Source organism: Scomber scombrus, chromosome 12, assembly GCF_963691925.1.
Source record: "Scomber scombrus chromosome 12, fScoSco1.1, whole genome shotgun sequence".
In the NCBI taxonomy this organism is placed as follows: domain Eukaryota; kingdom Metazoa; phylum Chordata; class Actinopteri; order Scombriformes; family Scombridae; genus Scomber; species Scomber scombrus.
In genome coordinates, this window is record NC_084981.1 from 13,876,830 (window position 1) to 13,901,208 (window position 24,379).

General features: G+C 40.7%; 2 protein-coding genes across 3 annotated transcripts; both read left to right on the plus strand.

Annotated features, from left to right (window-relative positions):
- The first annotated feature begins 2,512 nt into the window (after positions 1-2,512).
- On the plus strand, positions 2,513-10,960 carry si:ch211-223a10.1 (putative ZDHHC-type palmitoyltransferase 6). 2 transcript variants are annotated; one of them, XM_062430373.1, is made up of 10 exons: positions 2,513-2,790; positions 4,231-4,366; positions 4,458-4,568; positions 4,676-4,808; positions 6,492-6,670; positions 6,852-6,925; positions 7,080-7,242; positions 7,347-7,429; positions 7,625-7,815; positions 9,438-10,960. In XM_062430373.1, the coding sequence occupies exons 1-10, from the start codon at positions 2,670-2,672 to the stop codon at positions 9,924-9,926; spliced, it is 1,680 nt and encodes a 559-aa protein (XP_062286357.1). In that variant the 5' UTR covers positions 2,513-2,669; the 3' UTR covers positions 9,927-10,960. The 2 variants fall into 2 exon arrangements, with proteins under 2 accessions (XP_062286357.1, XP_062286358.1); XM_062430374.1 differs by having other exon boundaries at positions 7,631-7,815.
- Positions 10,961-12,803: 1,843 nt separating this feature from the next.
- On the plus strand, positions 12,804-24,082 carry arhgap22 (Rho GTPase activating protein 22). The gene is made up of 10 exons (XM_062431121.1): positions 12,804-12,941; positions 18,470-18,666; positions 19,496-19,583; positions 21,218-21,346; positions 21,542-21,752; positions 21,847-21,979; positions 22,063-22,136; positions 22,509-22,630; positions 22,734-23,739; positions 23,824-24,082. The coding sequence occupies exons 1-10, from the start codon at positions 12,908-12,910 to the stop codon at positions 24,041-24,043; spliced, it is 2,214 nt and encodes a 737-aa protein (XP_062287105.1). The 5' UTR covers positions 12,804-12,907; the 3' UTR covers positions 24,044-24,082.
- Positions 24,083-24,379: the final 297 nt, after the last annotated feature.

Here is a 24,379-nt window from a genome sequence, read left to right on the forward strand (position 1 = left end):
CTGTAGCCTCAGCAATTTGTTTTGACTTTGTATCTGATACAGGAAGTGCAGCAGACATCATGTTCACGTGGCACTGTATGTCCTCATCTGATGTACTCACAGAATTGCCTGTAGGTGCTCTGGATAGGGCATCAGCAAGGACCAGGTGCTTACCTGGAGTGTATATCAGTTCAAAATCATTCTGTTTCAACTTCATCATCAACCGTTGAATCCGTGGAGACATCTCGTTCAGATTCTTTTTGATGATTGCAACCAGTGGTCGATGATCAGTCTCTACTGTGAAAGATGGCAGGCCATACACATAGCTGTGAAACCGCTCCAAACCATACGCCAGCCCCAAGCACTCCTTTTCGATCTGGGCATAACGGCATTCTGATGTTGTCATAGCCCTAGATGCATAGGCTACTGGTTTCCAGTGCCCGCCCTCAGCCTGTAGGAGGACTGCACCGATACCATCTTTTGAAGCATCAGTAGACAGTTTTATCCTCTTTGTGTGGTCATAAAATGTCAACACAGGTGCTGTGGTCAATGTGTTCTTGAGTTTTTGCCACTCATGCTCATGTTTGGCTGTCCATTTAAACTCACAGTCCCTGTGTAGAAGCTCCCGTATGCATGATGTTTTTGCTGTTAGATTGGGAATGAATTTACCAATGAAATTGACCATCCCCATAATGCGTAGCACACCGGTCTTGTCTGTGGGCCTTTGCATGTTCTGTATTGCCTTTATTTTGTCTTGATCTGGCTGTACACCTTGTGCAGACAGCTTGTCTCCGAGGAAGAGGATTTCTTGAACCCCAAACTCACATTTACTCTTGTTGAGCTTCAATCCATACTTCTGTATACGCTCCATCACTCTTTTCAGCCTTTCATTGTGCTCTTGAGCTGTGGACCCCCATATGATGATGTCATCAATGTAGACTCGAACTCCATCCAAGCCCTTGATGATCTGCTCCATCGCTCTGTGAAATATTTCAGGTGCTGACTTTATTCCAAAAGGCAGTCTGAGAAAGCAATACCTGCCGAAGGGCGTGTTAAAAGTACAGTACCTAGTACTGCTTTCGTCCAATTTCAGCTTACTCCTGGTACCATGTTATGTTCAGACTTTTAAAGTATGAGGTCAAGTGATTCCAGTTAGCTTCTTTATTTGTCCAGTTAACAACTTACATGTGGCTTCTTGCAGTATACTCTTACTCTACCAATTACCACATACTGTTCATTAACTACTAACCGCTATTGCCGCCTAGTGGACAAACATGTTATAACATCCAATCATAACAGTAGCTTTCTTAAAATGACCCAAAGAAGACCAAACTGTAAGTAGCCCTATCCCTGTTAAAAAAAGGCTGTGCCCCTGTGCACCATTCGCTCAATTCTCTCATGTCCGACGCTGTCCTGTGCACATCAACGCATCATGCTAACTGCGTGCCTGTACCTGCAGAATGAGGCACACCTCAATGAGACAGATGAAGGCACGACGTCTAATGGACATTTCTTTTAGTGTGTGTCCATAAATATGAGTTTGTTATGTTCTGTTAGAGTTTGTCGCCATGAGAGCTAGCTGCCAGGTTGTCATAGGCTGCAGTACTTTATGAATGTTAGTTATTGTATCATGTTAGTTAATGCTTCTGTACGATCCCCTCAGAATATGAGAAAACAGGTCATTTTTTTGTTTGCAAATGATTTCATTTTTTTTTTTATTCTAAATATGAAAAAATCTAACAATTTTTAAAATGTCTGCTCATCCCTTTTTGACCACGAAAAAGAAAAAACAGCTCGTATTTCAATTTAATCTTTTGTATTTTAAAACGAAAATCAAATAACCACTCGTTTTTTGTTTTTCCTGAAAAGAAAATCGAATGACCAAAAGATACACGGACCGTCTACCAGCTGTCAAAAACCTAGCTTGCACTAGTCAAACCACTTACCAGCTCAAGTAGGATTTTCCAGTAGATATCCGATGTCACTGGCAGTATTGACGTTTCTCGAGTAGCGTTACTCCATAGTGATTGCAGTGATCATAAACTCTACATGGTTCCTTTATAACCTTTGTATGAATTGTAAACATTAAATAATCCTCCCCTTATAGACACATAGCTGGGCCCAGGTTAAATTGAGTTTTTCTTCCCTGTATTTCCTGATGAGAAGAAGACCACCAGAGAGGCATAGGTGCACTTGCTATTTAAACAACGCCGCGCACTGGACAATTGGATTGGAAAATGACAAGGGCGTAGAGCTGATTGTATTGATAGCTTTTGGAGGAGCAAATAGTTTTCACGTGCTATCACGTGTTATTAAATTTGGATGGGTATCCTTTTCCTAAAAATATAAAACAACGATTAATGTAACATTATTTGATTTGACTGCCTCTAAAATTAAACTAAACCAAACATTTAGGCGTTTATTTATTGAGACAGCGTGTTTTGGTGACGCTGTTGACATCTCCGATCACGTGGGTGAATGTAACCAATGAGGTGTCCAGGGCGTGTTCAGTCTCTATCAGTTTAACCAGTTTAACACAATGCAGAGGTCCGTTACTTTGCTGCGAAACATGATCTCCCTGCTCGCTTTACAGCATGATGTTGCAGCGCTTCGTCAGATGAGCTGATTTTGTTACCGTTTACAGTTTAGGTCGGTGGAAAATAGCGGGCCGCTTCCGTACAGCCGTCATAATGCATCCGGTGCCTGTATGCTCCGTCGGTGGTGGAGACATATTTGACTGTATACAGAGAGGAAATGTTGAACAGTGTATACACTTCATTCAAAATTATCGATCAGTCCTCAGGCAGAAAGGTAAGAATGAATAACGTAAAGTATGAAATCCAGATGTGTATCGGGTCAGTGATGCTTTCTTCAGTGGTAATATTTGAAGTATTTTTGTAAACATGCAGGCCACAGTCAGCCTACTACCTACTGCTGTTGCCAAGATAAACATAGTTTTAAGCCCTTAATTGTGACTGATGGTGATCTAATTTGCTCATTATAATGCAGAAGACTGTTCATGGACATTGTTTTATTGAAAGAATTCACAATGTATACCCATGTCATTCCTCTGTAGTACACAATTTATAATTGCAAGCTTGTACCATAATAATAATGGGTACATTAAAGGATGAGTTCACAGTTGTTTCCCCGATTTCTTTGCATATTCTGTCTCACACTGACTATGAAATCTACATTCATATTCATCTATTGTACTATTGTACTTCCACTTCAGTATTTGCTGATTTTATTATGTCTGATGCACTGTTGTTGTTTTTATGTGTGTCTTGTAAGGTGTCCTTGAGTGCTTTGAAAGGTGCCTATTAATAAAATGCATTATTATTAAAACTACAGTCAAGTTCCCGTATGAATATTGAAATAGGTTTTTATTACCATAATCATTCCTGTTCATACTGAATCCCCTCTTATGTGTGTACAGTGTAAGTGATGGGGACGGAAATCCCCAGTCCTTCTATGCAAAAATGTATTTAAAGGTTTATCTGAAGCTAAGTTTCAGCTGTCCGAATGAGACAAATCAACTAGATATCTTTCAATGTTACAGTCTTTTAGTGCACAATTCCTCTTTTTGTTACGATACTTCCACTGCAGCTCAACAGGGAAACATTGTTGCACTGCAGCTCAACAGGGAAACATTGTTTAGGAAACACAAAGAGCTAAAAAGACTGTAAATGTGGCAGATATCCACTTGATATGACTAACTCAGGCTGTTGAAGTCTCATATAGGCTTCAGATAAACTTAATGTATTTTTGGATGGATTTTGTCCCCATCAGTACATTTGAAGGGGATCTTTTAATAGCCAGTATGAACATGAGTGATAATTGCAGTGAGTAAAACCTCTTTCACTGTTTTTATGGGCACCTTACTGTTGTTTTAAGACTGACTTCAAACATTGTGAACATATCATTTAATAACATTTTGAGTCATAGTCATTGTCTGTGATTTTGTCACATTGCAAAGGGGAAACCTAATCTTGCTGCAACTCCTCTGGGAGATATTTGGTCTGGCACAGATCTAGATGGACAAATCCTATCCTATGACAACAAAGCACAAAGTCACATTGTGCCAAAGGGAACCCTAGCTCAGACTCCAGAGGGTTTAGAGCGATCAACGGGCTGACAGGCCATGCATTTGTGTCAGGCTTCCATTGTTTGAAACAGAGACTATAGATCACTATGAAGGTCAGCATCTTTAAATCTGACAGTGATGCGTATTTGTTTGTCTTCATCCAGGCTGGGGTGGTTTCACCCCGCTCCACTACGCTGCCCTCCATGGTAACCGTGCCCTGGTTGACCTTTTCTTAAGCAATGGTGCTGACCCTAACCTGACATGTGATGCAGGACAGACAGCCTTTCATTTTGCCTGCAGGTAACAAGTAGTTACTGTTTTAAGTATCCGATGTTAAACATGCACAGATTATTCTCAAGGTGACATGATGTGATTGCTATCCTTCTCTCAGGCAAGGGAATATCTATATAATTCACCAAATGATGCAGTATGGATCTGATTTGCGCCTCATAGACATGCAGGGAAAAACGTCATTGCATCATGCTGTCACTGGAGGCAACATGTGAGTGGGGGAAACATCACATCACAATCTGTATTTATCCTCAGTGTCACCACAGTGACACAACCACATATTTATGACGTTGACTCACTTTGTATTATCTTTTCCAGCATTGCAATGCACTATTTGTGGGAGACTGGGATGTTCCGGTTTTCAGACACAGACATGTACCACGTTACACCCCTTCACCTGGCTGCATCCACTGGCAACACAGAGGTGGTCCGATACCTGCTCAGAGACCAAGTATGATACAGTCGTCACTCACTCAATCAATCTCATGCTAGTCTATCCATTTACATAAAAAATATTTTGGTTTGTACATTGAATCAAATGAAAATAATGTAATAAGTTAAGGATAGATCATGCTGCCAAATCCACTGAGAATTAACCCACAACTATATATTGTAACTGCTTTACGGCACTTTTATCTCATTATGTTCCTTCTGAAACCCACACATTTACATTATGGTTAAGTCTCGCTCTCTATTTTCTTACTTCTTCTCTTGGTTGTTCCCGTTATGGGTCATCACAGTGGATCATCTGATTCTGCATCTTCCTACCTGCATGTCCTCCCTTATCCATAAACCTCTTCAGCCCTCTTCTTTTCCTCTTGCCTAGCAGCCCCATCTTCAGTATCCTTCTCCCAATATAACCAGCATCTCTTCTCTATGTCTAAACCATCTCCAAACTGTCCAACCTGATACACTAATTCCCAATCCTTCTACTGACTTTCATTCCTCTTCCCCACTGTGCATACCTTCGCCTGCTCAGGCTCTCCTTGACCTGCCCCCTACTCTCACTACATTTCACAATGGCATCTGTGGACACCATAGTCCTTGGAGACTCCTGCCTGATCTATTCTGCCAAACTTTCCATCACCATTGCAAACAAGAAAGAGCTCAGAGTCTTGATGTAATCCCACCTTCACCTGACAGCATTCATCATCACACTTTCAATTTCCAGCTTCATACTCATCACTCCGTCCAACACTCTCTTCACCTCCAACACACACTTGACATACTCTTCCTACCCCTGCCCCGTTTCTCCTCCCATCCATACCATGGTTGAACAGTTTGAACCCACCTTACTCTCCTTCCTTCTAGTCTGTTGCACACACAGTATATATACCTTCCTTCTCTCCATCATATCAGTTAGTTCTCTCCTTTCAACAGTCATAGTGCCAACTTTCAAAGTTCTAACTGTCACCTCTACACTCCAGTTTTTCCTCCTCTTCTGCTGCCTCCTGATGTGCCTTCCCCTTCTCCTTCTCCTTGCTTTCGCCCAGCAGGGGCATAGTTTCCACCAACATCTTCCTGGTCAACAGTACAGGGTGGAGTTACATTTGTCAGGTGGTTTAGAACTTCATTGGGATACCGTACGTGCTGTTAGTGGCAATTGTTTAGCTGTAACAACTTGATAAACCAAATGTATGTCAGGGCTGTCTTTCTTTGAGATTTTTAATATGTTTCTGCTCCCCATAAATTGCTCAGTGCAGCTTTAAAGAAATTAAACCGTGGTTCCGATTTATACTGAGCAGCCATTTTATACAATTAGCTACATTGAATGCAATCTTATAAACAGCTCAGCAATAAAAAAATACTTTTAGGTTTTCATTCAACTCTATGGGGATTTTTGTGGCTGTAGTTTATGGTGCCGTGTTCCATTAAATTGAAGCACTTGTTGAATATTAAATGGATGGTTCATATAAACATTTTATTGCTAATGAGATAGTAACTGAAATATAACCAGAAGCAGAAATAATTCATCCACATAAATGTTACCAAACCCTAAAAAGCCTCTTTTATTCAAAGATAATCTTAACCCCTATGCTTGGGAATTGATCAAAGATGAGATATGTCCTAAGGTGCTTTTGTGAAACAGTGTAGATCAGATCTTTTAGCAACTATGTGTGACTGTTTGTTTCAGAGATGTGCTGTGGAGGCTGTTGACCAGCAAGGAGCGACAGCGCTTCATGTCGCAGCAGAGAGAGGTGGCGTAGAGGTGTGCTGGACATTGCTGCAGAGAGCAGGGTGCAGGATGCTCCATGAGAAGAACCACAGCGGCCTCACACCACTGGACCTCAGCAAGCTGGGGAAAACATTTCGGTGAATCTGCTGTTTCTAGAAATCTATGGAAAAACACTGACTAGCAGGCCACTGTGTGGGATAGTAACTGTCCTCACTACTATCAGAATATCCGGTGTGTTTGATTTTCCAGTTTACTTTTTTCTCCTGGGATCCTGGTGCCGATTAATACATTGCTACACTGTGTGTTGTTTTTTTCTAGACATCAGCAACTCACAAAACTACTGAGTCGGTACATTAATGAGCCAATACACCACAAGCCCAGAGAGTCTCATGGTAAATATTACTCCATAGTTTTAATACATTTATTTAGCAATGAAACAGGGATGATGATGATAATGACAGAAATGATGAGCAAACACTGTAGTTTCAGTGTGTGCATTTATGTGTTGAATGTTGTGTGTTTGTATCATGTGTCTTTTCTCACCAGTTTTGTACTACTGGACACTGCTTTTTCCTACTCTGAGTGGAGCTTCCATTCTGCTGATAGCAGCCATGTTGGGAGGCTATGGTGGGCTAATCTGTGGCTTACTCTTCCCCTGGCTGGCCAGAAGTATCTTCATGCAGTACCACCGCATGACCACATACCAAAGGTTTGATAGAAGTTGTAGTATATCTGAAAATATGTAACAGTTAGTCAACATATTTTACTGTTTGTTATGTCTTTTTGTTCAGATAGCAGCTGTCTTCCTTCCAGGTTACCCAACCCAATCTACTTGGGAACCCTCATAGCCGGCATAGTCCATTCCTTGTTCTGCTTCTATGGAAGAATAATGCCTAATATCCTTTACGTTAAGTCTTCTGCCCATGAAAAAAATTGGGGAAATTACTTTTTCTTTACCCTTTGACTGTTTTTGTTTGTTTTTTTGCATCAAATTTTGCCCACCCAAATACACACAATAGCTAGGGGGGAATGTAATCTAGGATTTCATGTATGAAAATAAGAATAAGAAGTTCTTCCTTAACCTTGTGAATGTGTATGGCCAACCAGCGCCCTGGTCCAGGTGTCAATGGTCCACTTCTCCCTAGTCTTTGGTTTGTTCTGTAAGGTTCTGACTCAGGACCCTGGGACATTGGACAGAGCAGATGCAGATCCTCGGTTCTCCTGTATCGCTAACCTAGTGGAGAGCAACCAGAGCTCTCATAGGTTCTGCCCGTACTGTGAGGTAAGACATCTATACTGGGCAGGGTTCAGGAGGCATTAATAGGTGCTATGTGCTTTTCATACCCCCACATCTACATATCTATCTAGATATGTTGCTGTCTGTCGAGATCTAGAAATTTGTACACCGATTGGTCAAATGGCACTCCATTGAAAATGTTCTTGACACCCACCAGCTAAAATCTGCAAAGGTCCTGTACAAAGTAATGTCACTTTAATTTCATGGTGATGTAGTACCTGTATTGAGTGAGTTTGTCTCTGCAAGTTGATTTTTTTTAACCTACGGGTATGATAAGTCCCCAAAAAGAGAAAAATAATAGCCCATAATAAAAATGGTAATCTACTTGATCACCTTTCAATCTGTTAAGCAATTTTCATATGATGCTGTTTCTACCATCGCACTTGCCCATTGCTTATTTCAGGAGTCTTAAAATGATCCAAGCTAAGCCTACTGTTATGATTGAGAATACACACTTTGAAACACCTGACATTTGAAATCTCTTTCCTCACAGACTGAGAGTCAAAAAGGATTATTAAACCAGACCATTCACTTACAACTCCTACAGCTTCTGCTGATCCTGCTGCCAGAGCAGTTTAATATTGGAACAATCAATGCTTGTAGTGTTGTTGGTACATTCATAAAAATGTGAAGCTGCGTGGCATTTGCATGGCAACTTAAAATATGTAATAGGATTATTAGCATTAGTGTTGACGATAGATGCCAGACAACCTTCAATCTGTAAATATTTTCAAAAATGTTCTTTACATTTCAGGACAAATTTCTTTAATTATCCTCATACATATCTCCAACACATCATATACCACTGGAATGCCACTGCTTCCAGTACACTGTTTTCCCATTACACAATGAAGGATTGTACCATATCGAGGAATATCTCTGTGCACAAGGTGACAGTTTATATAATCTATGAACTGTGGTCCAGACTTTTCTACAATGTAAAAGAACAGGATCCAATGTATTTAGTTTCTGAGATAATGTACACAGTTTTGACTCAGTATCTACCCACTCTACTCTTTCTTCATCCACCTTCCAGTGTGTCATTCACTTGGCAGCTTCAAAGAATAAAGCATAGGGTTTAAGGTGGGGCAGCCCTAATCTTCCATTTTCTTTAGGGGCACATAGTTTGCTAATGATGATTCTTGGTCTTTTCCCTCTCCATAGCAACTGCTTAACCCAACCTAACATTATTGATATGTAATTAAACTGGGGAGCTATTCTCATTTTCAGAACACTAATTTTACCCAATACTGTTACTTTCTGGGGTTTTTTCCATTTATCTAGATTAATTTTAACCTTACATAACGGATTAAAATTTAACAATAGAATTATTCCAGATCCCCACTTAATCAAGTTCCAATATTTCATTCATTCCTGTTTGAAGTAAAAATGTTGTACCATATATGGCTGACAAAATGCAGAGACTGGCATGGCCTCCGATTTATACCACTTAATAGCATAGCCTGAACATTTTGACTCCATTAAGGGTAGTCAAATTATTTTGTGATAATCATAATCTTTGTGGAAAATGTTTAAGGTGCACTTGGGCTGGATCATTAAAAAGGTAATAACTAGTATGTTCCTCTCCCTCTTTGCCTTCTTCACAGTTGTTTCAGCCTGACAATACTAAACACTGCAAGCTATGTGAGGTGTGCATCAAGGACTATGACCACCACTGCCTTTTCCTCAACCGGTGCGTTGGCAGGGGTAACCACCGTCTCTTCCTCTTCTTCATCCTCTCCATGGTGACAGCACACCTTCTTTTTGTTGCCACGGCAACAAGCTACCTGTACGACAAAATGTCTGCTGGCAGTCGTAGCTTGTCATTGTGGCTCACACTGTTGGGGGAGCAGTTCTGGGTCGTGGTCATGATGTTTATGAATGCGCTGACACTCCTGTGGGAGGTGTGGCTACTGACTGAGCAGTTTGATGCCATCGCCATGGGAACAACCACCTATTTTAAACACTGTGAAAACTTTGTGTGTCAGAAGTCACTGGGACAGCGTTGGGTCACAGTACTGTCGTTTCTGCTGGAGGGACGGAGATGGCGGGGCAGTGGACAAACAGGGGAGGACGAAACTGCCATAGACATTTAACACTGTCAGTTTGTGTTGTTTGTGTTATCACTTACAATTATAGTTATTAACAGTTTACAAAATCATCTGTGTGCACTCAAATTTCTGATAATGTACTCTTTAGATTCAATAATTCTCTAACGCCATAACATGTTGTACTTGAATGTAAAATTTGGTTACATTCTAATATATTTTAATATACAATAGGCTCTAAAGTAGATATGTCTGCAGTTTTGTGGCTAGCTAAGAGTTCAGACTAGTTTTTTGTGACCTCACAGAACACTTTAAGATAGTATTATCATTAATGAACTTGTTGGTTTACATTGTTCTGTATAAAATATTGGATATTTCTAGAACTGTGTTTTAGCAGGGAACTGCTCATATTGACACCTGTTTTTATATTCCACATCAGCATATTTTTTTTAAATTTTCCTTGTTATTGTTATTTTAACTAAAAGTGTGATATGGTTTAAAGGATAGTTCATAGTTGTAAAGATTTCATAACATTAGCTTGTCCTGTGGTTAGCTGGCAATGATAGTTAATAGCAGGTATTGGAAGACTTCGTTCCCAACATAATGTCCTTACATGTCTGACCTGCTCCCTGTCATTTGTACCATGACTCTTCCTCTGCTCTCACTAATAAGACTCTTTTCATGCCTCCAATTACACACACTCATTTCCTATGTGTCCCTGAGGACTATATTTCAAGATTATAGATGATGTTCTCCACACCCCTTCTGGTGTGTCTGGACTACGTGAGCAGCTACGTCATGTGATATAATTTAGTTTCTACAGTACTGCCTGTTATACATATGGATAAGTTAAGATGAGTGCATGTAAACCTTAGAAAATGAGAGTATATATTGTATTTATCTGTTCCTGGATCACTGGCTGCCACTTGTTGATATTCTTATATATTTTAACATGTACCAATGTGTTTTATTTGTGTTGACACAGTTTCTTTAGGTTTCCAGGATAATACTTCATATTTGTGCCGTGATGTTTTTATGCTTTAGGAAAAATAATATATTTATTAAAGGCAATTCACAAACATCTGTCATTTATAAACAAAAAGTTGTCTTTTTTTAACCATTGCTTAGCTAGAGAGAAGCAGGCCTTCAAGAGATTTTCAGATCCAAAGCTTGTGACCTTCCCTCTATTCTATTGCTCTCTTGTCAGCAATAGAAATGTACAGTAATAATATCTGAAGGAGAAACTCATAATATTTTTACACAGAGGTCAGCAGTTTTCACTTCTCCATCAAGGCAGCTCACTTCCTGAGTATGAGACAGACATAGAGGACAGCAGAAGAGGATACGGCACAGCTGTTTAGTTTTTGAAGTGGGACCTATCACAGCAGCTGCCAGGGCCTATGTGAAACAGAGAGTCTGGTCTCCAAACTGAGAGTTGTCTCGTCTGTCCAGCCAAGATGACATGGCAAGTAGTTGCATGACTGTCTTTATTTCCTTCCTTCTATCAGAGACATTCACATCAGCATTCCTCAAGCACACATCATTGGTGTGTTAATGATGGCAACTATAGTAGCCCTTTCTCTTAAGGTATGTGAATGTCATTTGATTGTTTCTCTGCGCTTATCAATTAAGTATAGGGCTGAAATTTCAGTATTGCCATTGTGCAGGCTGTGAAAGTGTCTGTGTGTCCCCAGCGAAGAATGATAAACTGTGGAGACGAGTTCACTGCCATGAAACCATCCAAGACTTCTCTGACCGGTGACACACGAAAGAAATTGTCAGGTAAAGCACATTTTTTTTACATTGTTTTGCTATGATGATCATTATACCAAGCAAGATTTTTTATTTTTTTGCCTGTGATTAGTGTACCTGGGTTAGGGTTACCCTCAAACTTGCAACTCCTTTATAAATCATTGACAAAGGCAGTGTATAGTGTTAAGCATCTGTCATTGATTGATTATTGTGTGTGTGCTGAGAGGGTTATATTTTCTTAGGAGAAAGCTCAGTCAGCTCGCATCTTTACCAGTTTCTCCATAATGCCAATTAGTCTCCTCAGGTCACTTGAACGGCAGCATTTATCTCCTTTATCACATCCACTACAACCCCACCAGGCAGAATAAAAACCAGAAGGACACACTCTTGAGTGCTGTTGCCTTCACTGACACAGACTGCTAAGTGACTGAGTCGCGTGGCATTTCCCCTTAGATTGTAAATCTTCAACTGAATGAGTCAGAATACTAAGTGTGAGTGCCGTATAGTTGGGTTTTATCAATTTTAAACAAAGGTCCTTCCAAATTTAGTAGCCCCTCTCATGGTTTATCATACACTACATCTGCAACAGTTAATAGGTAGCCACAATGCAGTGACCTGGCATAAAAGATCTAGTGGTGAGAATGGTGTCAGTTAAATCAAATATATTGATCTGAGGTTGTACTTCAGGTACAGACAAGACCATAATCAAATATCTGTGAGCACACAACCGGAGGGAATGTGAAGACTGTGGAGCCAATGTTAAGAAATTGGTGACAAGACAGAGGACACACAGCCAGACATATTTATAGACGGTGAGAAATTGATACTGAGAGTGTGCAGCAGAAGGCAGAGAGACAGATAGCATGAGAGAGAGAGAGAGAGAGAGAGAGAGAGAGAGAGAGAGAGAGAGAGAGAGAGAGAGAGAGAGAGAGAGAGAGAGAGAGAGAGAGAGTGGGCAGGGCTCTAGGTATGTGAGAACAACAGCACGCCGGGCAAGTGAGACAGAAAGAGGGTAGTGAAAGAAAAGGAAGGAGGGGAGGATGAAGAGAGTGTGGTGTTGAGTGCTTTTAAGTGTGTGTGTGTGAGAGAAATCAGACAGAGACAGTGTCCAAGTGCAAGACAGTGAGCGCGCGGAGAGAGATGCTCGAAGAGGATGTGGAGTAACAGGGCGAGGCAGCTGCGAGTGTGTGTGCGTGTGTATGTGCATGAGAAATAGTGTGTGAACAGAGGGATGCAGTCATGTCTCTGTGAGAGGGAGCAGCACAGCAACGGTAACCATGCTGAGCCCCAAGATAAAACAGGCACGCCGGGGTAAGCACGGTCCCTCCTCCCCTTTCTCCATCCCATCCCTCTTCTACGCTCCATCCCATCTTCTCTCTTTTCCCTGTTCTCGTGTTTCTGACTGTCCCCTCTGCAGTCCATCTCTTTCTTTCACTCGCTGTCTCTGCAGAGCTCCATCTGTCCTGCTTCCTTTGTAATAATGTACCATCAATATTGTTGTCAGTGCTTTCATTGATAATGACAGGAAAAAAAGGTGTAGCAGTGCCATACCACAGCCGAATCTGCATCCTGGTGACTATTGAAACAAGCAATGAACTGAGTTTTCTTGCATGATCTGAAGTGGTGAAGCTTTATCTGCTGTGCCCAGTGTTCATTGAGAGTTAACAGACTCTACCACAGGGTGATGTAATCCCTCATGTCTTGATTATACCCTCCTCATTCCTAGAAGATGTTATCTTATGTTGATGGGGACACTGTGGATTGTAGTAAACATGGCTGCTGGAAAAATGATTCTCCTCCTAACAAAGGTCTGCCTCATGACATGTTCACACCTGAACACATGGCTATACCTCTGTTTGCCTTCCTCTGTTATTCTGGCTATTGGGTTGGTTTTTAGTTGGCATGGTTTTGAGCAGGTGACAGAGTCCATATCAGAGGTGGTGAGGGAAATGCTGAGCTCTCTACTCCTTGTAAATCAGAACAGCTGACTGTCAAACATAGTTCCTCTAAGGCAGGGTAAACCCCACTTGTGACCACAGTCGGGACATATACATGCCTCGCACTGAGGTATTATCATAATGCAGAATATAAATACTTGCTGTGCTCTTCGTGGCAGGTGGTTGCTAGACAACCAGTGCACGCTGTTTCAGGTGGCTCAGAGACAGGGACGGGCAAAGAATATTAGAGGGGCAGGGGCCCAAATTTATGAAAGGTGATTTTTTTTTTACCTAAACAAATATACACATTGAATGACTTATTTTATGACACTGTTAAACGGATATTAAAATGTAAAACAATCCCACAACTGAGGTTGGTTCAAACACTGCAACATGACTTAATTAATTAATGATACATTCAAAGAAATGAAGTGTATTTCAGTAGATTCTCCTCACATGTTGACCAGCTAAACTCTTACCTAACTCTCTGACTGACGCATGCAGGCGCTCAGCTTGATAATGCTGTAAAAATATGCACTTCCTCTGGCCTCTTGGTTTCCTCTCTTGCCTCCATATTTGTCTCTTGCCACTTCTCCACAGAAAGCATAATTGCTTCAATAACAATGGGCAATAAGAAGATGCTGATATAGATATACTCTTCATTTTTCATAAACTGCTATACCTTCCTGTCAAAGTAAAGGGTGGGGCCTGTCTGTAGACTGTCATTGACGAACATCTAGTAATATGATTGGTTATTAGAATAGAAGCCTATAATCAAAATTATGCTGTTACTGTTTAAAGAGGACCTTAAACTTATTTTCCATCATATATACAATCTTACAATGTCAGATGTTCATATTAAATGTGGCCAAAGTGTCAAATAATGACGTAAACATATGTACAAATGAACAATGAAAAACACTGGCTTTATGGTATTTTTCCATTTTTCCATTATTTTGGGGGTTGTCACACGAAGCCATGACTTGAGCCAAGCTCGCTCACTGTAAATGTTTTTCCACTACACAGCAAAATGCTGTTGTGTCAACTGTTTTATAGCACCTCTAATAAAGCTCTGCTAATTTGGTGAGCAACGCATTTCATCTCCTATAATTTTTTCACAATTAAAGCCATATTTAGTCATTTAAAACCTTTTAATATTAAGCAGGAAATGTTGGGTTTGCATCAACAGTAATTTAACATGAAACTGATACGGCTGCCCCTCAGCAAGCACCAGAAAGCTGTCTAATCAGAATCAGGAAGGGGGCCTTGAAGAGACATGAGTTAAAACGGCCTGTTAGAGACAGAGGCTGAACTGAGGGGCTGTATAAAAGGACAGCGTGAGATAAGGAGTAACTGTGATCCATGCAAAGCTACTCTAGAATGAAAATATAGAGCTGGAAATGTGCACAATAGGTCCCCTTTAAGTCCATTAGGCAGTATGCCTACCAGGAGACTTCAGTCAACATATGTGATCTTAATGATCAATTGTGATATTAGAGAATATTCATTTTCTTTAACAGGACTGAGAGAGAGGGAGAGACTTATGTTAGCTAGCAAATGTATTACATTAGCTAACTAGCTACCAAGACAATAAGACAATGGGATTGCTCTTTAAAGTTCAACAGATGGGACACAAGAACTCGACCTTATTCCACCAATTCTAACATTACTAGCAAAAGGCATCAATACTAAAAAATATCTAGATGATTCACTTTGAGCTGCTAAAAAGTTTATTGTCAAGTAGCACATCAATATCAATATAAATTTAAAAAGAAAAGCAGTTTTATACATGATGTCTGCCATACATATGTGTGTTCTATCACCATAGAACCAATCACAATGTTTATTTACAATAACTTCCAGGTATAAATGTGTATTATGTACAACATAATGGCATGGAGCAAAAATAAATTTCAGTCTAAGCATTTAAGAAGTGTATGAAAAAAGTACAAGCAATAGGCAAAGTAGTAAAATGAGTTAAAAGTGAGCATTAGTAAGTATAAAAGAGTAACGTACGGTAAGGCAGTGGTAAGGCAGCTTCCCACTATTACAATAGCAGTCATTACTCACCAGTTAGTCCTACTGGTGGTGAGCTGTTGAGTAGATTTGGTTTATCAAAGACACTAATAAAGCAACACAGCAGTAACATCACACAGCTCGGGCACTGTGTGCTGATTTCACATATTCCTGCAATTCAAATCAACTGCTGGCATGGATTGTTAGCACAACGCCACTGGGATTCAGTCTATAAAGGCTCAGTGCCCACACAGTACTCGCTGCTGCAGGAAACCAGGAGGGAGGGTAAAGGGCATCGCCTGGGAGCACTAATCTCCCAACCTGATATTTTGATTCAAATCAATATATCTGATCTTCAGGGCATGCTGTGCGCAAACAGGAATTTACTTATTGAAAAACAAACACCATAGAAAAAGGGCACATTCTTTCTAGGCAGCCAAATGGCAGGTGCTCAAGTTGTGACAGTGCCAATCCAACTAAACAAATTAGATTTTAGGGTTTCAGAGGAGAGTATCCCAAAATGGCTGTTTTAGAGGCCATCCTTACTAGAATAACTGTGTGATATCTCCTTCATTAATTTGTATGAAAATGTCAATAATGGTGCAAAATATTGACACCTAACAGCACCCTCAAGAACGCATATTCCTGTGTGTAAATGTGTGTGGTGAAGCACGACTGGTGCGTCATCTCTGCCCTGGCAAGTCTTTGTCTTATTCTAGGCCAGCCATAAAAGTAAGATCATAAAAGATGATGGGAAGGAGAAGTGCTTCTTTCTCCTTCAAGAGTGCAGTAGCCACTTCAGTTTGCTCGCCACGTTTGTGTGCTTGCCATCTCTCATTTACTGTAATGGTATTCTCCTTTGATTAGATTCCCAGCTCAGCTCTCCTCTGACCCTTTTATGCAACATCATTCAGGGCAAATTCAGACAGCATCACAGAGCTGGATCTGCTCTCGGAAGCTTGGATATCAGACCTGAATCCTAAAACAGATAAGCAGTGTAAAGTCTTATGGGAAAATCTTATTGGTAAAATGTTGTGGTTGAGACATTGCTCCATTATCTGTTGGCAATATGCTGATATTTAAATAAATATTGAATAGGATTTAGTCTCATTTGAGGTAATATACTGTAGTTGCAGAATTTTTATGAACAACTAAATATTAATGCAATTTTGTAATTGGCTCAAGATTTCATTGATTAGACCCCGTTTTGCTGCTGTAACCTTTTAATTATAAATATGCACTCATTGACCAATAATACATTAGGTTTATGAAAATTATATTTATTCATATCTAACAATCTCATAAATTATGATAATGTAATAAATGCAATCATTCCAATATTAGATTAGTCAGCATCTGAATAATTGTATTTCTGGTATGACATTAGGTTGCAGGATCTATATTGTTACAAGTTATTATCAGTCATGGAATGTAAAGAAATACAATTAGTCAAGTACTGTACATAAGTATGACTTTAAATAACTTGTACTTTTCTTGAGAATATCCATCTCCCTTTTATACTACTTTACAAGTAGTTAAATTTAGTTTAAATCTGACTAAATACAATTGTGAATGCTACTTTCACAGCAATGCATCAGTATTAATACAAATAATACAAATAATACACATTTGAGGTGTCTGTACTTTCTGGCTGTTTTATCTAACAATCTATATGAAATAGTTAAAATGACCTCCACCATAACCAATTACAACTGTTAAATACTATTTATACATCAATGCATCAGTAATATAACTGGTTTAGCACTTTCTACATTTTTAGTATTTATACTTTTGATAATTTATGGATATGTTGCTTGACAATATTGCTGATAAAAGTTGGTTACTTTTACTTACCACAAGTGACATGAGGTAATGTATTTCTAATAACATTATATTCTGAAAAGATAATTATTTGACCCTTCCCTGCACACTAATACATCTTTGCTGACAGTAGAGCTAACCGGTTCCTCTATGAGATTTCCTGCTTCTTTTTTAAAAGATAAACAAGATGTGACCATGTCTGCTGTATTTTTAGATGCTGCTCTGCCTGCCTCTGCTGTCAGCACACAATTTTGTTAATCACTGCTTCACGTGGTCTCATCTCCATTCTCAGCAATCATGACTCTGCAAATGAAGGGCATCCACAAAGGGGAGAAATTAAATTATGAGTTCAGGCAAAGAACTGATAAGTGAGAGCAAGAGAGGAAATAGGAGTGAGAAATTTCAGTCCGGGCCCTTACAGATACCTTCCCTGCTGTCCTCAGCAGAATGCAAGATGCAATTAACAGGAGAAAATACGCCATTGATTTCTCTCTCCTCTCCCTCTGCCTTCTGTTTAGCCCCCCCCCCCCCCCCCCCCCCCCCCCCCACCCCATTCTCCAACTCCCCAGGGATTATTCTACTGTCGCTGTTTTTGCTCTGTACCTCTGGCATGCAAATGCTAATATACAATCCATGCTTGTAATCAATCTGTAGCAGTTAAAGCACAACCTGATCCAAAGCAGAAGTGCTCTCCATGTACAGCAATGAATAGGGGAAATGAAATATGCCCTAATTATCATCTGAAACACATAACAAAACACAGTAGAATATGTACTTTTTTAAAATGGATTTCCTCTTAAAGCAGGCTGCAAAATGGAGGCCATACCTTGGAAGATTGACTTGAGAGCAAATCTGAATGCATGGTCAAGCATGTGGGCTTAGCTATCCTCAAGGGAGACTTCTGTGAATGATTACTGTGGATCTTTTCAGACTGATCACAGGAAGACAACAAAGAGAAATAATCCTAAAATAACATGTATTTGCTTTCTATATGTAACTGTCTATTTTTTTTTATCGCTGTAATGCTTGCAATACGTCCTTTACTCTTTGTGTGTGTCCATCCAGCACGGTCCAAGAGCATGGTGCTTGGCGAGTTGTCCCGGGTTTCCAGACCCTGTTCTCCTCTGGATCAGGAGAAAGCTCTGAAGGCAGGCTGGCTGAAGAGACAACGAAGCATCATGAAAAACTGGCAGCTGCGTTGGTTTGTGCTGCGGACTGAAGCACTGTATTTCTACAAGGACCAGGATGAGACCAAGGCACAGGTGACACCAAAAAAAAAGCAATGGTTTGCAATGATTACACATATAGAAGACAATTATTTGATGTCACCTGTTAACCCACCTGCTGTATTTTTGGTTTAACATGTATCAACATGTATCAACTTAAAGCTTGATACATGTTCAAGCTTCATTAGTATTTTCCCTCAGCAACAGTCGATTCGTTGTGTTCTCTCCAATTATGAAAATAGCTTATTGATTCTCTTAAATAAGGTGACAAAATGGTTTTTTTTTATGTAGTCAAATTAAGAACTCTTAAAGCTTCATGCTTTTGTCTTTGCATTTTTGGTGTCAAACTAGTGCTGTATATACAGCACAGTATATGATATCCATTCATCTTCCACACAAAATTCACCTTCCATCAAGACATCTCCACATGGTCCATAAAAGCTGTTGTTACTGCCCCAACACACTTGCTGTCTCACTGATAATGTGGTAATGAGCTGCCCTGTGGTTCTGTTGTAAGCACTTAGTGGGTGACCTTTGACCTTTTCTATGCTGGAATGATCAGAAATGGAAGAACATCAGGAAGCAGCAGTGGGATTAATAGATGAGTTGTTTCCCTGAGTCATCTCTCCTTCAATCATTATTACCTCCCTCTGTTGGACAGATGCCCAGAGTCCAGTGTACTCAGAACTCTATAATGTTTAACATGCACTACACGTCCAGGTCCAGAAACATTAATTGATTTCTTGTTTGGCCCTCAAATACCTCTGATATGTGTGTTTCCCTACTGCCTGCCTGCCTGCTTATCCGTCTATCCATGCATATGTCTATCTGTCCATCTCACACCTTCCTCCACTTTCTCTTCCAGGGTTGTATTCCTCTTCAGGGCAGTCAGGTCAATGAGTTGCCTGCCAATCAAGACGAGCCTGGTCGCCACCTTTTTGAAATTGTTCCAGGTGGGGTTGGCATGTTGACAACTCTGTTGTGTATGGAATTGAGTGAGTAAGCCTTGTTGAAATGATGTTCAACCATCTAGATGCCAAAAATAAAATAAAAACACTTTCTCACTTTCAATTTTTATTTACATTTTTCACGAAACCTTGAGGTATGATCAAGCACCCATTATGAACTCTATAATTTATAGTACCTCTGTGACGTATTTTGTAATATCACCAGCTACTCTACTTGACTCCGGTAAGAGATAATGTATCTCAAAACCTTCTAGGTTAAATAAAGGCTAAAAGTTTTTAAAAAAAAGAAGTAAATTACAGAAATATTTCTTTCTGATGACTCAAATGTTAATCATAATCTACACACATCATTTCCTCTGTGTAAGCCTTGCTGACCCAGAGTCAAAGTAATGAAACATGGAAAAACAGAAGTAGATTAATAGCTACATATGACTCACAAGCAGAGATACATGAACAAAATATGCAGAGCAGCGGAAAGGATTTGACTGAGGATTCAATGTCAATTAATTTCTCTTCTCAATAGCATGGGTTTGGCATGATTACGGGCAGAACAGTGGACACTATGTACAGTACTGCATAGATCAAAGGTCCTGCCAGAAAGAAAGACAGAAAGAAAGAAAGAAAGAAAGAAAGAAAGAAAGAAAGAAAGAAAGAAAGAAAGAAAGAAAGAAAGAAAACACACTCAACACACAATTTATCCTTAGGAGTTCTCTATTAAGGGTGGTGGTAAGTAGAGTACATTTTTTTATTATTAAAGACAAGGGTGTGTTGTACAGACATTCTTGCAGAGAAGACTTTATTGTGTCCTTCCTGTAAAGTCTTGCACATATCTCCCTCTCGGGTTCTATGTCACATACATCATATTTCGTGTTGTGGGATAAAACAGGCAAAAACACTGGTGGGGTCTTTTATAGTGTGAGATGGTTTCTAGAGTCACTTTGTAGAGAAAGTCATTGGAATAACACAGTGAAAAGACCCAGTGGAAAAGGCTGTGGGCAAAGGAGAAAGGAGACTGAGTGAGAGGCATGGTGCAGTGCTAGTATCCACAGGGAACACTGCTCTTTCTAGGTCATTTCTCTCACATACAACACACTATGCACCACAGCACAGGACTTTGTAATGAATGCAGGTACTGATATTTAGCCTATATAGCAAGGCATATGAAGTACAACCTGTCTTTCAGATTGCTTTTCAAAGGTTTACATAGCTTTAATGCTTTTAGTTCCATCTGAAATTGAGTAGCACTTGCGCCTCTTCAAAAGAAGCAATTTCAAAGTCACAAAAAGGGAGAACATTTTAACATTTAAGTGTAATCAAAGTTAAACTGAAATAAACTAAAATGTCAAACCGGGTGGTACCAAGCTGTGTGCAGCCAGAGGAAAGAGAGGCAGAGCTGCATGGCTGCCTCTTTGTACTTTACAGGGGTGATGGTGCTAATAAGGTTATCGAAAACATTTCTTGTTGATAATGGCGGTTGCTGTCATAGCAAAGTAATTTGCAATAGTGGTATCTGTTCTGTATGTGATTCTACGTATTTGAAGCAGTGTTTTTGAAATGTGTTTGAAACATTTTATCCTGTTGATTCAGATCAACTAATGTTATGGCGGTTGTATTTTCAGGGGGAACAGGAGAAAAGGATCGAACAGGTATAAGCCACGAATCTTTCCTGCTGATGGCCACCTCTCAGAGTGACATGGAGGAATGGGTCAGAGCCACACGCAGAGCTATATGGGCCCCACTCGGAGGAGGTGTGATTCTTAAAAGCCTGCGTACACATAAACACATCTACATACAACAGTCTCTTTATTGAAATTAAGTTTAAGGATAATGAGGTTTCACATGCTTCCAAAGAAGAGATTAAACCCCTTGACTGTCTCTGGGTGCACACAGAAAAAGATATGAATGACTTGTTTGGTGTGGATTGTTGTGTTGTGTGTCTACAGGTTTGTTTGGGCAGCACTTAGAGGAGACAATGCTATATGAGGGCCAATGTGGCCCACAGCGACTGGTCCCTGTGCTGGTCGAACAGTGTGTGTGTTTCATACGTGAACATGGGCTTGATGAGGAGGGCCTTTTTAGGGCGCCCGGACAGACCAATCACGTGCGAGAATTGCAGGATACATTCGACCGTGGCGAGAAGCCAGTATTTGACAGGTGAGGTTGCTGGAGGGAATGTTTAATCAATACAAGTTTGCCAAACCACAATCCATGTTAGGTAGCATTCTGTAATGTAGACTCTCTCTTACAGTACCACAGATGTCCACACAGTGGCGTCACTGCTGAAGCTGTACATACGGGAGCTGCCTGAGCCTGTAATCCCTTTCTCCAAATACACACAATTTCTATCTTGTGCTCAGCTACTTAACAAGGATAAAGAAATGGTAATTAAATATCTGCCTGTCACTTCACCACTCTATTTCCAAACTCTTGCCTTGGCAATTAACAAGTCTTTTCCATGTTCAAGGGTATCATAGAGCTAGGCAAGCAAGTGAAATCCCTTCCTCAGTTCAACTACAACCTCCTTAAATACATCTGCAAGTAAGTAAGCACTACATTGTTCCCCACTGTATCTATAATTAGTTGTGGAGCTCACTTATGTGTCTGTGATGGGCTTTATTGTTTCTGCTATTTCCCATTCACTGTTTGACAACTGACGATTTGTCACCCTGTCATACCACAGAAATAACATCCATTACACCCACAATGCTCGTCATGAGGCGCAGTGGCTTCACATTGATTGACTGTGCATAATTGCATGTCTCCTCTACCTTCTGCATTTACATTAATATCCGAGCCCACATGCCAGCCAGAATAGTGACTCAGTCCCCATTTCATGAGTCTGAATTTTTTTTTAAAGTGGTGCATTCGACACTGAAGAATGTTTTTTTTTTACTGTGCTGGTCTGCACAGGTTTCTGGATGAAGTTCAGTCTCACTCTATTGAGAATAAGATGAGTGTTCAGAACCTGGCCACTGTGTTCGGACCCAATATCCTTCGGCCCCGAGTGGAGGATCCAGTTACCATGATGGAGGGTTGGTGATAATGTCAAGATGTTAATCTGTGACTAAATATATACATATTGATTTGAATGGTACAAAACGTTTTAAGCAAATGTATACTTTTTATTGCACACAGGAAGTTCACAGGTGCAGCACCTGATGACTGTGCTGATCAGTGAACACTCCCGGCTCTACCATTGTGAGGAACCTGAAACTCAGACCGAGATCCACTCACAGCAACAGCAAAGTCTTATCCAACGCTCCAAAGTGGAATGGGTCTCGCAAGATAAAACTGACAACCCATCATCCTCAGGCGCTGGCTCCAAAACCCCTAAAGAGAAATCCCAACCTTCTACTCCTTCTTCAGAAAATAAGCCTACTGCACCAAGCCCCATTACAACATCTGAGAAGGGTGAGGACAGTCAGATAGAAGGGAAAAGCAAGGGTAAGACAGAGGAGAAAGTGGATGGGAAAACAGAGAGCAAAAGTGAGGGAAATGGTGGAAGTGAAGTAGCTGTTAGCCCCAGTAAACAGTCCAAAGCCCTTCCCTCCTGGAGGTGTTCCTTCAAGGGCAGTGCAGCATCTGGGGGGGCAAGGGGAAAAATAGGGGGGTCAGCAGGGGATGTGTCAGCAGCTGGTGGGAGCAACTGGCTGATGAATGGCCTTACGTCCCTGCGAGCTCACAGGCGCACAACCTCGTCTGGTGAAAGACTAAAAGACCCTCTGAAGGATTCAACCCTCTCCCTTAAAGAGACCACACTTTCACTTAAGGACTCGCATAGAGACTCTGATGAAGACTCCTCTCGAACATCTCTCTCTCACAGAGCACTCCACCAATCCCATAGACTGTCTGCCTATGACAACGTTGCTCCCTCCAGTCTAAGCTTGCCTGCTGACACCTCCATCTGGACCTCCTTTGAGATCTCATTGACCGAGCCAGAGAGAAGTGATAAGGCAGAGAAATTAGGGCAGGGTCAAGAGAGACCCACAGAGGTGAGAGACAGTCCAACTGCTCTGGATTACAACACAAGCAGCACTGAGGATGATCTCACTGGAACAAATGAGGGTCTTGCTGACCTAGTGACTGAGCTCAAGCAGGAACTGAAGAAACAGAGAGCGGGCTTTGAAACCTGCATTTGCAAGTGAGTACAACTCTCAATTTCCTGTCAGATAACCAACAAAAATAAATATGTGTAAGTTTATAACCTCTTTCCGTCTTCTTTAAGGTTGGAGGAGTCCTGCTATAAATACCAGTCCCAAGTAAACCGACTTGAGGAGGAGCTGGACCAGGAGAAGAAGAAGTTCAACATGCTGGAGATCCGACTCAGGAACTCAGAGAGGGCACATCAAGATGCAGAGAGCCGAAACATTCTCCTCCAGAAGGAGATGGAGGAGTTCTTCAAAACCCTGGGAGATCTGACTACAGGTACACCACAGACCAACTAGACCAGACCAACCTGCCTTCACCTGGTCCATTAGAGGAAGAGGAGGACCTTTGATTACTGGGAGGACCAGCCACCCCCAAAGCTTTGAAGACCAAATACCTCGAGTGCAGTACTACTTGCCATTGTGTCCTCTTTAGTACGGTCGTCTTGTGCCTACACTGACCAGTGCCGGTGCCAAACAAGAACTCCTCTGGACCAAGCACCTCTCATTTTACCATTCCACAAAATATTCCTAACTATTCTACGCCATGGATCATGTAGCTAATTATTTATTGAGTAAATCCCTCTGTAAGAGACCATGAAAAGCCTTATCAATAATATGAAGCGTAGTAGTCTT

What these genes read in the sequence shown, in the direction of transcription:
- si:ch211-223a10.1 (XM_062430373.1), top strand. Translation starts at nt 2,670, where the DNA reads ATGCATCCGGTGCCTGTATGCTCCGTCGGTGGTGGAGACATATTTGAC. An exon ending in CGCATGACCACATACCAAAG is followed by an intron (nt 7,243 to 7,346) that starts GTTTGATAGAAG and finishes TCTTCCTTCCAG; the next exon opens with GTTACCCAACCCAATCTACT. An exon ending in CTATGGAAGAATAATGCCTA is followed by an intron (nt 7,430 to 7,624) that starts ATATCCTTTACG and finishes AACCTTGTGAAT; the next exon opens with GTGTATGGCCAACCAGCGCC.
- arhgap22 (XM_062431121.1), top strand. Translation starts at nt 12,908, where the DNA reads ATGCTGAGCCCCAAGATAAAACAGGCACGCCGGG. An exon ending in TTAACAAGGATAAAGAAATG is followed by an intron (nt 21,980 to 22,062) that starts GTAATTAAATAT and finishes TCCATGTTCAAG; the next exon opens with GGTATCATAGAGCTAGGCAA. An exon ending in CTCCTTAAATACATCTGCAA is followed by an intron (nt 22,137 to 22,508) that starts GTAAGTAAGCAC and finishes TGGTCTGCACAG; the next exon opens with GTTTCTGGATGAAGTTCAGT.